At 43.2% G+C, this 11406-nt stretch overlaps 1 protein-coding gene across 1 annotated transcript; it reads right to left on the bottom strand.

The window, feature by feature from the left end:
* Positions 1-9383: 9383 nt before the first annotated feature.
* GPRIN2 (G protein regulated inducer of neurite outgrowth 2) lies at positions 9384-11198 on the bottom strand. The gene has a single exon (XM_009816362.2). The coding sequence runs from the start codon at positions 11190-11192 to the stop codon at positions 9384-9386; it is 1809 nt and encodes a 602-aa protein (XP_009814664.2). The 5' UTR covers positions 11193-11198.
* Positions 11199-11406: the final 208 nt, after the last annotated feature.

The raw sequence follows: 11406 nt of genomic DNA, 5'->3' as shown, positions 1-11406 counted from the left end.
TTCACATGAAACAGAAGTACAGAATACATCTAACTCCACATGCATCTTTCATTTGAAGAGGTTCCCAGAAAGGTTTTCTATAACTTCTCCAGGAAGTCTAACCAAAGGCAGAACTTGCTTCTGGAAGCAATGGGCTGCAGTGAGAACCCAGCATTTGTGAATAAGAGTCCCACCACAGACGTGAACAAATCTCTTGCTTGTTGTGGTCCAAACCTATCAATGCAAAAAATAACAACAGAAGTTCTAACCAAAGAAGTGTCATCCCTGAGAAGAGGGACAGAGAAAAGGAACAGATTAACTTGTGATAACAGAAACGATTTCTCTTGTGCAATAGGGGTTACTAGCAATTGTAGAGGGAAATACCTTTATTTATGTACTACTATATCATGTAGGCAATGAAGGTATTAGAACTTCATACCCTATGCACAGATGTGTTGGTAAGCACACACCCAAACATTGAGATGTTTGTCAGCACAGCATCTTTTGTGTGATAGATGCCTACACAAGTAGGTTTTCCTAAGGGTCCCACACGTTCTCTAAAACAAAACCAGGGGTATGGCCATTTTAATCCTCACCCATTTTTTTCTGCTTTTTTTTGTTATTCATTTTTCCCACCTGAAACCCTCCAAAGCTTCAGCTGGTAGATGCATCTCAAACAGCAACCACTTCATATACACATATCGTTTTGCAGAAACAGGAGATTCTTTGAAGGCTGGAAATTAAACATCTTCCCACGTATCAAGGGGAAAGCACACTCAGTTCAGGTATGATGGATAGGTACTGCAACTCACACGTGTTTTACAAATGAGAGGAGTGTCCATATATGTTTTGTGGGTTACAATAGGCTTGACCACATCTTCAACGACAGCAGGAATGGCCCAATAGCTACGCAAAAACATGCCAACAGAAAGTATTATTTGTCAGTAAATGTGTTACTGACTTCATCAGCAACCTTTTCCAAGACATTGATACTTGTGTCACTGAAAAATTGTCGTAAAGGCTGTGCATACCTGTAATGAGACTTGTCAAGGCCAGGAGTGTGGCTTTGCTTCAGTGCCTGATACAATTCTCCCTGCAGTATTTGACTGAAAATACCTGCTGTCACAGTTTGCCAGCCAGTCTACAATACGCAGAGAAATATGTTCAATAAGCAAAGTCACATCCCAACAGTGGTTCATTGATCCTAGACTCGGTGGCTCCTACAACTTGAAATGTTGAGGAAGGAGATAAATATTAAACATCAATCCTTGGTCATGTTCTGCATACACCACGCAGTCATTTTTCGAATAACTGCCTGGCACACTTGGGATGTTAAAAATGCTGTAAATTTAATAAATAAAAACATCAATGGAAAAGTTTCCCATGCAAGTGTAGACTTAACTGCTAAAATTTCAGAGACCGATGGTTTCCTGAAGAACTGGGTTTAGGGGTTAAAGCCCCCATGCCTCTCAGCCTGCAAGTGACTGGCTTTTGGGACAGGGCAACCGGCTTCGCGTTTGGCTGCTTGGAGGATAGCTCAGATGCAGGCTAACGGAGAGCAGTTAGTGCTCAGTAACTGGGCATGAAACTAAGTTTGAGTTGGTTTCAAGACATTATCTCCGAAAAACTATTTATTCCCACTTTGCATTTGAATTAGAAAACAAACGAACAAAAAGCACTTAATCCTGCACAATGTATTTCTCCAGATCATTCATTACCTCCTGCTTGTTATGGCAGGGTTGAGGAGACGAGCTTAAACTGGGAGAGGTTGTTATTAATCATCTTTGTCAAAAGACAGTTGGCGTCTGCGACGCTAGAAAGGTGGGAAAGTGATATGGGAAAGAGCTGGTGTCTGGCAGAGGGTAGGAGCCTCCAAATGTAATATCCCCAACAGAGAGAAGTACTTTATTTTGTATAAAGGCATATAATACCCATATATTCCTTTTTTCTATGGGAGAAGTAACAAAAAACTTAAATAAGAACCTAATGAGGAGAAAATGCATGCGGAAGGCACAGACCTGGTGACCCAGGTGGGGTGCTGGCCCCACCACAAACGCCTGTATTGGAACACGAGGGAAGGGCCTCAAGGGAGGCAAAAGCAGAGGAGATGCATGTCCCCGCTTTCTGCAGCCCCAGGCAAGGTCTCTACATCAGCGCTCAGGCACAGCACCAAAGGGCTCACACTAGGAAGGAAGGAGGCATGTAAACAGCATATAATTTCAAACAATTTTAACTAACCTAAACCCGTTTTTACAAAGCTTCAACCTATTTCAGAAAACTCGTTCTATCACAAACATAAATTCAGCCTGTAGTGAAACAGCTGTGTGATTTTGGTCACCTTACATTGTGAGCTATTTCCCCCCCCCCCGTATATATAAGTATATATACACACACACATATTCCAGTCAAAATTGGAGCAGGAAAGGACTCTCATTGCAGGCTTAGAGCACAAGGGCTCTTTTATCTGACCACTATGCTGTGTTCTGGCTCTAGGGATTGCTCTCATTTAAGTGGAGAAGTGAGTTGTTGAACAACAGGCATCACACAATCAAAACAGGTCTCTTCTGCTTTCTCAGAAACACTTGTCTCATCTTTTTCCAAGATTCTTTTTAAGAAAGCACCTACAGCAGCATGGCACTACAGCAGCATGGCACCCCTAATTCTACTCTTAGAGTGAGGCTGATGCTGAAAAAAGTGTAACAGTCAGCAAACACAGATCTCTGAAAACAAGGAAGAAATTACAACATAACCCATCACACCATGAATACAAATTAATGTACAGGCTTTCCTAAAATTGGATTTTCTGAGACAATGGCATTTGTAGGGTTTTCTAGAAAATGTGAACACAAGACAGCATTAAACTTACCTACATGCAGGAATTTCTGTTCAGTTGCAGTCTGGGGTGATGCAGGTTGCACTACAGCCAGCGCCAGAGGTAGGGTAAGCAAATTATCTACAACCATTTCAAAAAGCAATCAGAGGAGATGAAAGGACTGACTTTTTATGCATGTGTTATTACTGAGGGTGTTGTGTCTGTGGCAGGGGAAGGACCAGAAAAGCCAGCTCCTGATGTTGCTGTCAGGGCAGTACAGTGCAGGTCAGATCACGGCACCCAAGCCTGGATGGTTCTGTGTGCTTTGTGCACTGCGAAGAGCTGCCCGTCAGCAGCTGTGCACTGGAAAGCACGAACAGAAGGGTGTTTCAGCAAGGTTCACTGCGCAGGGAGCTGTGAACCCTTCTCTGCTTTACAGTAAAAATTGTAGGAGGTGAGCAAGGACCAGAAAATGCAGGGGAGAAAGAGTGGGTCTGTACTGCCAGGCTGTGTGCCAGCCGCAGCGGGGAGATGTAATCCTGGCCAGCAGGAGTTCACGAAAGCTCTTGACCCAGATTCGTTATGTTACCCTACCTTTAACACCATGGGGGACAAAAATCTCTCCTTCATTACACCGCTGAGCCACCTGCAACACCGTTGTTGCTGGAGTTGTCTTTTCTGCCTGTGGGCGAGCAGGAGGTGGCTGCAACAGGACGGAGGTCTGCAATGTCATTTCCTTGCTTGTGTTTCCCCGCTTTGTTTTCTAAGCTTCCTTCACATGTTGTCTGAGTGGCATAGCCTGTAGCATATTGAAAGGCTGATAATAAGATAGATGACACCTGTTTAGGTCACATATTAGATAGGATTAATGCTTCCAAAAGACCTACAACTCAGCACTCTGCTATCTGAACGCATTGGCCCTTGTACGTGCGATGGCTGTCCACTCAAGACCCAGCACTCCTACAGCCTGAGAAAGATGGAAGCTGGACATCCAAATGACCATGGCAAAGGATATGCACCATTCCCTTCACTGATGCAGACCGGCAGTAAAACGCGCAAGCGACTGTGTGCTTAGTCTTGTGAAGGAGCTCCCAGAGGAAGAAACGAATCCCCAGCACTGGTTTTGCCAGGGGCTGGGGTGCCGCCCCACAGAAAATGGATACGCTCATTCCAGCTTGCAGAGGTGAAAAAGGAGCACACCTGTCCTTATAGTGGGCAGAATTTTTGTCTGCAAGTTTCTTTCTGAGCGAGAAAAGGAACAAAATTCTCACTGACCCACAGGTCACCCACAAAGCTTACCCATCTCTTCCCTTTTATAAAGCACCTGGCTCTGTAGAGCTACCCCGTGGAAGGGCAGGGGAGTGGGATGCCCCAGACTGTAACATCAGCAGAAAGCACCACAGCTCCCTCCCTCAGCAGGCATGCCGTACTTGCAGACACGAGCAGCCCAAGGCTCTACGCACAGGCTCACAGGCGTTAGGTTCTCCTTATTTGCAGAGGGTCAGCTGGATCTTGTGACCTGTGTAAATAAGGCGGCTTTGGAAAGAAGCTCAATAGGCACATTGTGTTCTTCATTTCAGATCCGTAGCTCTGAACAGAGGGAAAAGAAACAAAACTTAGAAACCAAAACTCACTTCACTGTTAGAGTGAAGTCCCCTGAAAGGGAAAGACATAAGCAACTGACACAGCAAGTCCCACCAAGTTATTTAACAGGTACCATAGGAGTTGATGAGAATTATTTATTTCCGACTCATAAACCCACATGCTGCCTCCTTCTCTCTTGCCAATTACTACTTAGGGGCTTAAGAAGACAAATTAATCACCTCAACAAGTCTGAAAGGAACAGATGGTAATTAAGTATTAACATCGCAATTTCCCAGTTGGAAAAGCTCCTGAGAGAGGGGGCCATAGCAGTGTCCGGAGGGCACCTGGCCCCACTCCCTGTTTGGAGCTGGGGTCCCTGGGTCTCGTTTCTGCCCAGAAATTCTGCTTTATCCCCATCTCACCGCACACTGCTTTTCCTAAGCAAAGCTACACGGTTTTTCTTACTCCATCTTTAACAGGGAGTAACATCCTTCCAGAAGGCCTCTTACCTCAGCAAGTCTTCAGACAGGTCATTACTGCTTTGGATTTAAAAGACTAAATGCCTATCCAATAATGCAATTAGTCCAGCTTGCCATTATTTCTTACTGCCTATAAGCAAGAGAAGTGATCAGGAAGAAATCCCTTCCCCAGTCTGTACAGTGGAGATGCTTTTTTCCCCTGAAACATCATTGGTTACAGCTGGGCACAGAACAGCTGATTCCATTTTCCTCTCCACTCACTCCCACCTCAGAGGGCCGTGGGTACGGAGCAGTGTCGCTCCGTGGGGCCTTTTGGCTCGGCTGTACAACACGTGATTTCTTCAGCTATGTCTGGAAGGAAGAGAAGCTCGTTCTAGAGCAGGGGTTCCTAAAGCAAAACCTGTGTGTGAAGGGTGAGCTCCGTTGCCATCCTTAGCAGAACCAGCTGCAGAATCAGATCCAGGCTGTAGCAGCTAAAGGTCTCTTCCAGCAGCACGAGGCCAAAAGCAAGGGGTCTGCAAACACCGCAGACTGAACCGGGGGTGAGAGCGAGCCCACAGCACCCCCCTCACGGGGCTGCCAGCTTTGGAGAGCCCCTCAGCTGCACACCCCCCTCCCCACTGGTGTCTCCTCATCACCCTGGGGGCGGCAGGAATCCCTGGGGACTTTGTTATGGGGGCACGCGTGTTACTGGGCCTGGAGCGGATGTGGCTAGGTGGCCCTCGCGCCTGATCCCCAGCCGTTAAGCAACCTGTCACAAACACAACTCTAGGAGGCCATTTCTCAGAACATATTAACATTTTTCAGGAGAAGACCAAACAGATAACACAATTATTTTAAAACTAACTGATATGACATTGACTAAGCAACTTTTTAGGGTTTTTTTTTAAAGAATTGACTTCACTAGGGAAGGTTTTTATTTAAAACATTGAGAGAATATCCTCTCTTTCAGTATTTAACCCCGCAACCAAAGATTATCTCAAATTACAACTGTGCAATGTTAATAAAGTCAGTCAATGTCAAATGTCTGACAGGTTTTGGCCTCTCCTCCAGGAACGGTAACAGTAAATATGGTGATACATCTCCTTTGTTACTAGAGAAAAAAAATAATAATTCAGAGTGAAATTAATAATTATAACTTTTTCAGATCTATTTCATCAGTATACTGATATCAGTATCAGTTCCCTTCAATCTGTGCTGAACCACTGACCTAAGCATCTCAGCCCATTACCAGTCCTATAGCCATCAACTAGTACATACGGGTCATTCCTTCTAGAGACATCAGTTAGCATCTAGGGATGATATAACATATCCAAAATACTGCATTACCAGGTGGTGTTCCCATCTTTCAAGGGAAAGAAGGAGCACTGAGGCAAAAGGGTTAAGCTCCCAGCGTGCCAGTGCAGCCCTCACTGAGGATTTGTGCGAAAGGCAGCCCCGATTTCATCAGCTGTAAATGGTACCTGAGCATTTAGGCTGGGGAGCAGAGGCAACGTGATGCAATGCAAACTGGTTTTCAAACGGTCTCAAGAAAATAATAAACCCTAGCTTGACAAGCACTGTCAAGCATTGACCCGCTCAGTTATAGATCTAGCGTAAGTTCTCCTTCTACTTTATTTATATTTAAAAGGAGAATGTGATGGATTTGGATTTTCCTAAGTTAGAAAACATTAAAAAACAAAGATAGAATTCTCCCATTTACCAAAGTAACACTTGAACAGAGCACTAAGATGAAGAATACTTAATATACAACCTGACTGTATTTAAATTATAAAAAAAATTGACCCCAAATGCAAAATGAATCCAAATTCCACTTTTTAAGAGGTATCCATCATACAAATGAAACAGCTTATTTTATCCATGTAGTTAATATTCAGATGAGTATTTTGTTTGGGTTCCCACCCCCAAATCTCTATTAATATGCCTTGTATTTTAATCCTTTCCAAAAGCATAGGAAATCCTCAAAGACAAACACTATTTTTGTTACCAACAGCGACTCCAACTAGTATCCTAAAGAGTCACAATGCCTGTGATGAGCGAGCATTTGTTTTTCTAGCAAATCACTGGTGTCCTTTCCCCTTGCTTGTCATTTATATTTCTCACCCAGGAATAATAATCGATGTTTAGTACTGTCATAGCAAATCTGTACCAATGCATAAACCATAGGTAATTCACACCAGAGCTGTATGAAATCTAAGAGTAGTTCCAGCTTTTACAGTATACAACAGCCAAAGCACTCAAGGGACTTTGCCATATTGTTCCCATCCCTTCTGCAAACTCCCTCTTTCTGACCAGTTTGATACTGATTCTATTTTATCATCTTCCTAGACTTCCTAAGGGCTTTATTTTGGAGGGCTGCTTGGGATGGGGGCGTGGGAAGGAGAATCAAGATTATTCCACATGTCAAATAGCTTAAAAGTATGGATTATGATGGTCACAGTAGCAAGGTACGGTTGCTATTTTAAAGCTTTAGTTTAACTGTTCAAATCTTTAATTCTGCTGCACACCCGAGGGCAAGCCAACAGACAACACAAGTTTTTAGGCCATTATAGTGCTTAAAATTCTCAAAGTGTAATATTTGAAGAAAGGAAGAAATCAATGTTTGGTACTGCTTATGATACTCCAGACCATAAAATAAGCTCGTATAGAAACTGTTTAGCTAAACACTAAATAACAGCCAAAGTGACTTTTTTTAGTTACTCTTTGCTTCTTTACTTCTAGTAAAGCTTTACTAAAAGGAACGTTAACATCTAGGATCATTATCAAAACTTGGATGCTCACAACTATAGAGGCATCCTGAGTAAGACGTCATATTCCAGTGGTTTCAGACTTGGTTTGTGTAAAAGTCATTCTGAGTTCAGACTTTATTGAGGCCAAAGTCCCAGGCCCTGAATGAAGCCTCCTGAACTCAAAGCAAGTTTCACAGGAGGCAGCTCTGTTTAGTTCCACTTTGTCCCAGAATGAAAATTTCATCTTGAACATTATTAAATTAATGCATCACAGTGCATTCCAGCTAGCAGGTCCTGTATTTAAGGATTTTCTAGCTGAAATTTTAAAACTGTTCTAAGCACCAGGGACTCCTGTTCATATACATGTTAGGTGAACATTATGTAGACAGCCTGCTAACTTACTGTTTTAGGAAGCTGGGACAAAGCCCAACCAAAACAACAAAAGCACAACCACACACATTTAAAGAAGAATGGATAATTCCACAGCAGTAAGTTCTCTGACACTGCAAGTTTTCCTTTGAGACAGAAGTGAATGTTCCTCCTGTTTCTTCATCAAAAAATACTGCACATTCCTAGTTTCCTGAAGAATCTTAGACATTGACCAAAGGCCACATATGACACTAGAAATAATAGTCTCAGCTGCCTTGACAAACCTTTCACTTCAAACAGGCCCTGCACTACGGCTGCATTACAGTATCATAAAAGGTTTCTCACTGGGAAATTGTTTGCTAAGTTGGTTTTGGGAGAAAAGAAATCTTTAAGCTGCCCGTATGACCAAGGCACTCAGAACAAATAACCTTAGAGCTGTACTTTGGTGAAGACACAAAGTCTCACTTTCAGCAGACACTTGACATCAGACCAGACAGGGAGCACAACAGGAGTGAAGGTTACATGAAAACTGTTGCCTGTGGTTTATGCAACAACAAAATAACCGCTGTTCAGGATAGATGCACATAAAAAGAACTCACTGGAAATTACTTTTAATATAAGCAAAACAAAACTGCTTATGATTTGTAGGGTATGATAGTGTGACAGACTAATCTGAACAGTTTTTGTTTCATGTCTCTAATAAACAAGCATTCAATAAGTAATTCACATTACATGAGTCATCTTTGGTAATACTGTACATTTGTGTCAATCACTTGGTAAACATCAGTTCTGGATATTTACAGTGTAATTCATCATAACTACAGACTAATTTGAAAGTTGCAGGAGCATCCTCCCACTGTATGTCAGCTTGCTAAGGGAAGAGTTCAGGCTAGCAATATCAAAATTACTTCACCAAGTTATGTAGCAAAAGTTACAATTCTTTGTCATATAGCATTACATGAGTTTGTCATTTTGTCTGCTGTTCAAGTGGGTTTATAGTCAGCATTATTATAAACTCACAGCAAAGTAGCTCCCAAAATAATTTAAGGGAGTAGGATCGAAAGCTAAGAACTTTGATTAAAGCATTATTTTCTAACCCTAAATTATAAAACACACACAAAAAAATCATTATTTTAAAAAGATGCATCATTTAGAAAAGCAGTCTCACTCCTTACAATAGGATTTAAAACTAACATGGAAGAATAAAACAGTGCTACATTAAATACAGTCAAGAGCATTCAGATGGCATGATGTAGGCAAAACCTTATGTCCTCTGTTATATGGCCCAACCACATGCTTTGATGTGTATTTCATGGTCACTGAAATTTTCCCACTTATCCTGAAATGGACTGTCCACATGTACTGTGTTAACATGTAAGTGTCAGCATTTATTTACGCTTTAAAAGCTGCACAGCTGTCCTACAGCTGTGCTCACTCCACTGCAGTACTGGAACGAGCACAACAGCTTGGGTATCTCAGGGAATGCATCATCGTTCTGAATGGCCTTTTTTTCCCCATTTTATCAGAAGATGGCTCCTCATTACTTTTCCCAGCCAGCTCAGCAGGCTCTGTCTGGAATTGTTCTATTTGAATCTCGAGATGTTTTTGAATGGCTAACCCAAGGACTTCTGGATCCACAGATGCCCCATACACTTCCCATGTCATTCCTTCATCATCCCATCTCACTTCACGTACTGGAGATTTGGGGGCCTCCAAGTCTTGCTCCAGGTTCACCTCTGGGAACACATGCGAATGGCCTTCTGCTGCAGCCGCTGGGCTCGTTGCCACAGATTTGCATTCCATGGTTGGAAGAGTTTGTACCTCGGCATCTCTACGCTCAAGAGCTGGTTTCAGTCCTGCGGTTAAATCATTCATAGAGGTCATAGTCCACATATCCTTAGTTGTCATTATTACCGTGTCTGCACCTTGCTGGCTACTGAAGGCAACACAGGCAGCCTTTGTTTCTGGTGGAGCTCTCTCCTGCTGAGCAGAGTATTGAGCATGTTGCAGTTGTTCTGCAGGAATGCTACAGCACTTCAGGACTTTCTTGGCATCCAGGCCTGATTCACTTACTGAAGACACCAGCTTAGGATACGTCAGAATGTCTGAAGTAGAAAAGGAATGAAAATAGCTAGGTGCTGCCTGCTCTTTTCCTGACTCGCTAACTGAGCATACCAACCGTGGAACAAGTTGTATAGATGGTATGGGCAAAGAATGGCAATAGGCAGGGATGGTGGCATCTACTTTCATACAAGGGTCCTGCCTTATATTACAGGGTCCTGCAGAATTGTTATGAACTGTCATCACCACAGGTGAGTATGCAGCATTTGGAGTATTACTGTAAGTCAGACCACCATGAATAATCCCAGTGGCTTGACTGAACATTGTCCTGTTTGAGAAACCATTTCCAGGTATGTGGGGTCCTAGAACAGCAGTGTGAAATGTTCCAGGATCTGTGTAAACAGTAGTATTACATGGAATACCACCGCTGTCAAAGCTATTTGGGGGTACTTTTTGGTCTCTAGGTAGAACTGGAAGATTAGTCACAAGGTTTTGATAGTGACATGGATTTTCATTTGTTTCTGATCCATATCTCTGTGTTTGGAAAGACATCCTAGCCACTGGTGGACCAAGCCTGCAGCTAGAAGAGCTTAGGCTGGAGTGAGTAGCACTGGTTTCTATGCGAGTGACGTAAGTCTGCTGTTTGCAGCTGCAAGTTAGGTCTGAGTGGCTTCTCTGAAAGGCAGTTCCTGGTTCTTCCGTTTCACACAGGCTTTGCTGGTGTACAATGCAGGCTGAAGAAACATTCTCAACAGTGCTGCTCTTTACACACATCTTAGTGTCCCCCACTTCCCAGGATGCTGGGGACTGTTCAGCAATAAGAAAATGGTTTGTAGTCTTAGTTCCGCTCTGTGAATTGCCATCAGCTGACTGATTGCTTAGGGTTTGGACCACTGATCCAAGTCCCACCATCCCAGGCTGTGAGGAGGACAATCCAGGACTTGGCGCACTCCTGGCACCACTCTCGTTTCCCAGGGTATGGCAGATGGTGCTACTGTGGCTTTTCTTCAGCTCCTGTTTGTTGCTTTGCCTTTCCTCTAAAGTTGATTGCCCAGTACAGGCTAGACTCGAGGAGCTCTTTGGCAGGGGGTGACTGTTGACATTCAAGAGACCATGACAAGCAGAACTTAGTGTGTCCTGGTAGGAATGAGTGTGGAGCTGGTAGCTGTCAGCTGACATGGCAAAAAAGAGATATCTGCAAGAAATGGTGGAAAAGAAAAATAAGCAATTTAAGAAGGAAATATATGCACTGGAAACTAGAATCTCTATTGACCTTCTGCCTGGGCTTCTTGCTTTTCACAGTTCACAAATGCTTTTAAAAAAGCACTATACTGTAGTCTCTGTGTACTCAGACTGGCCAGTTTCCATTTTCAGTTTCCACAAAGGGTTTTTC

Source organism: Gavia stellata, chromosome 9 (genome assembly GCF_030936135.1).
Source record: "Gavia stellata isolate bGavSte3 chromosome 9, bGavSte3.hap2, whole genome shotgun sequence".
Lineage (NCBI taxonomy): Eukaryota > Metazoa > Chordata > Aves > Gaviiformes > Gaviidae > Gavia > Gavia stellata.
The sequence above is the reverse complement of the archived record's forward strand: the minus strand, read 5'-3'. Positions and strand labels throughout refer to the sequence as shown.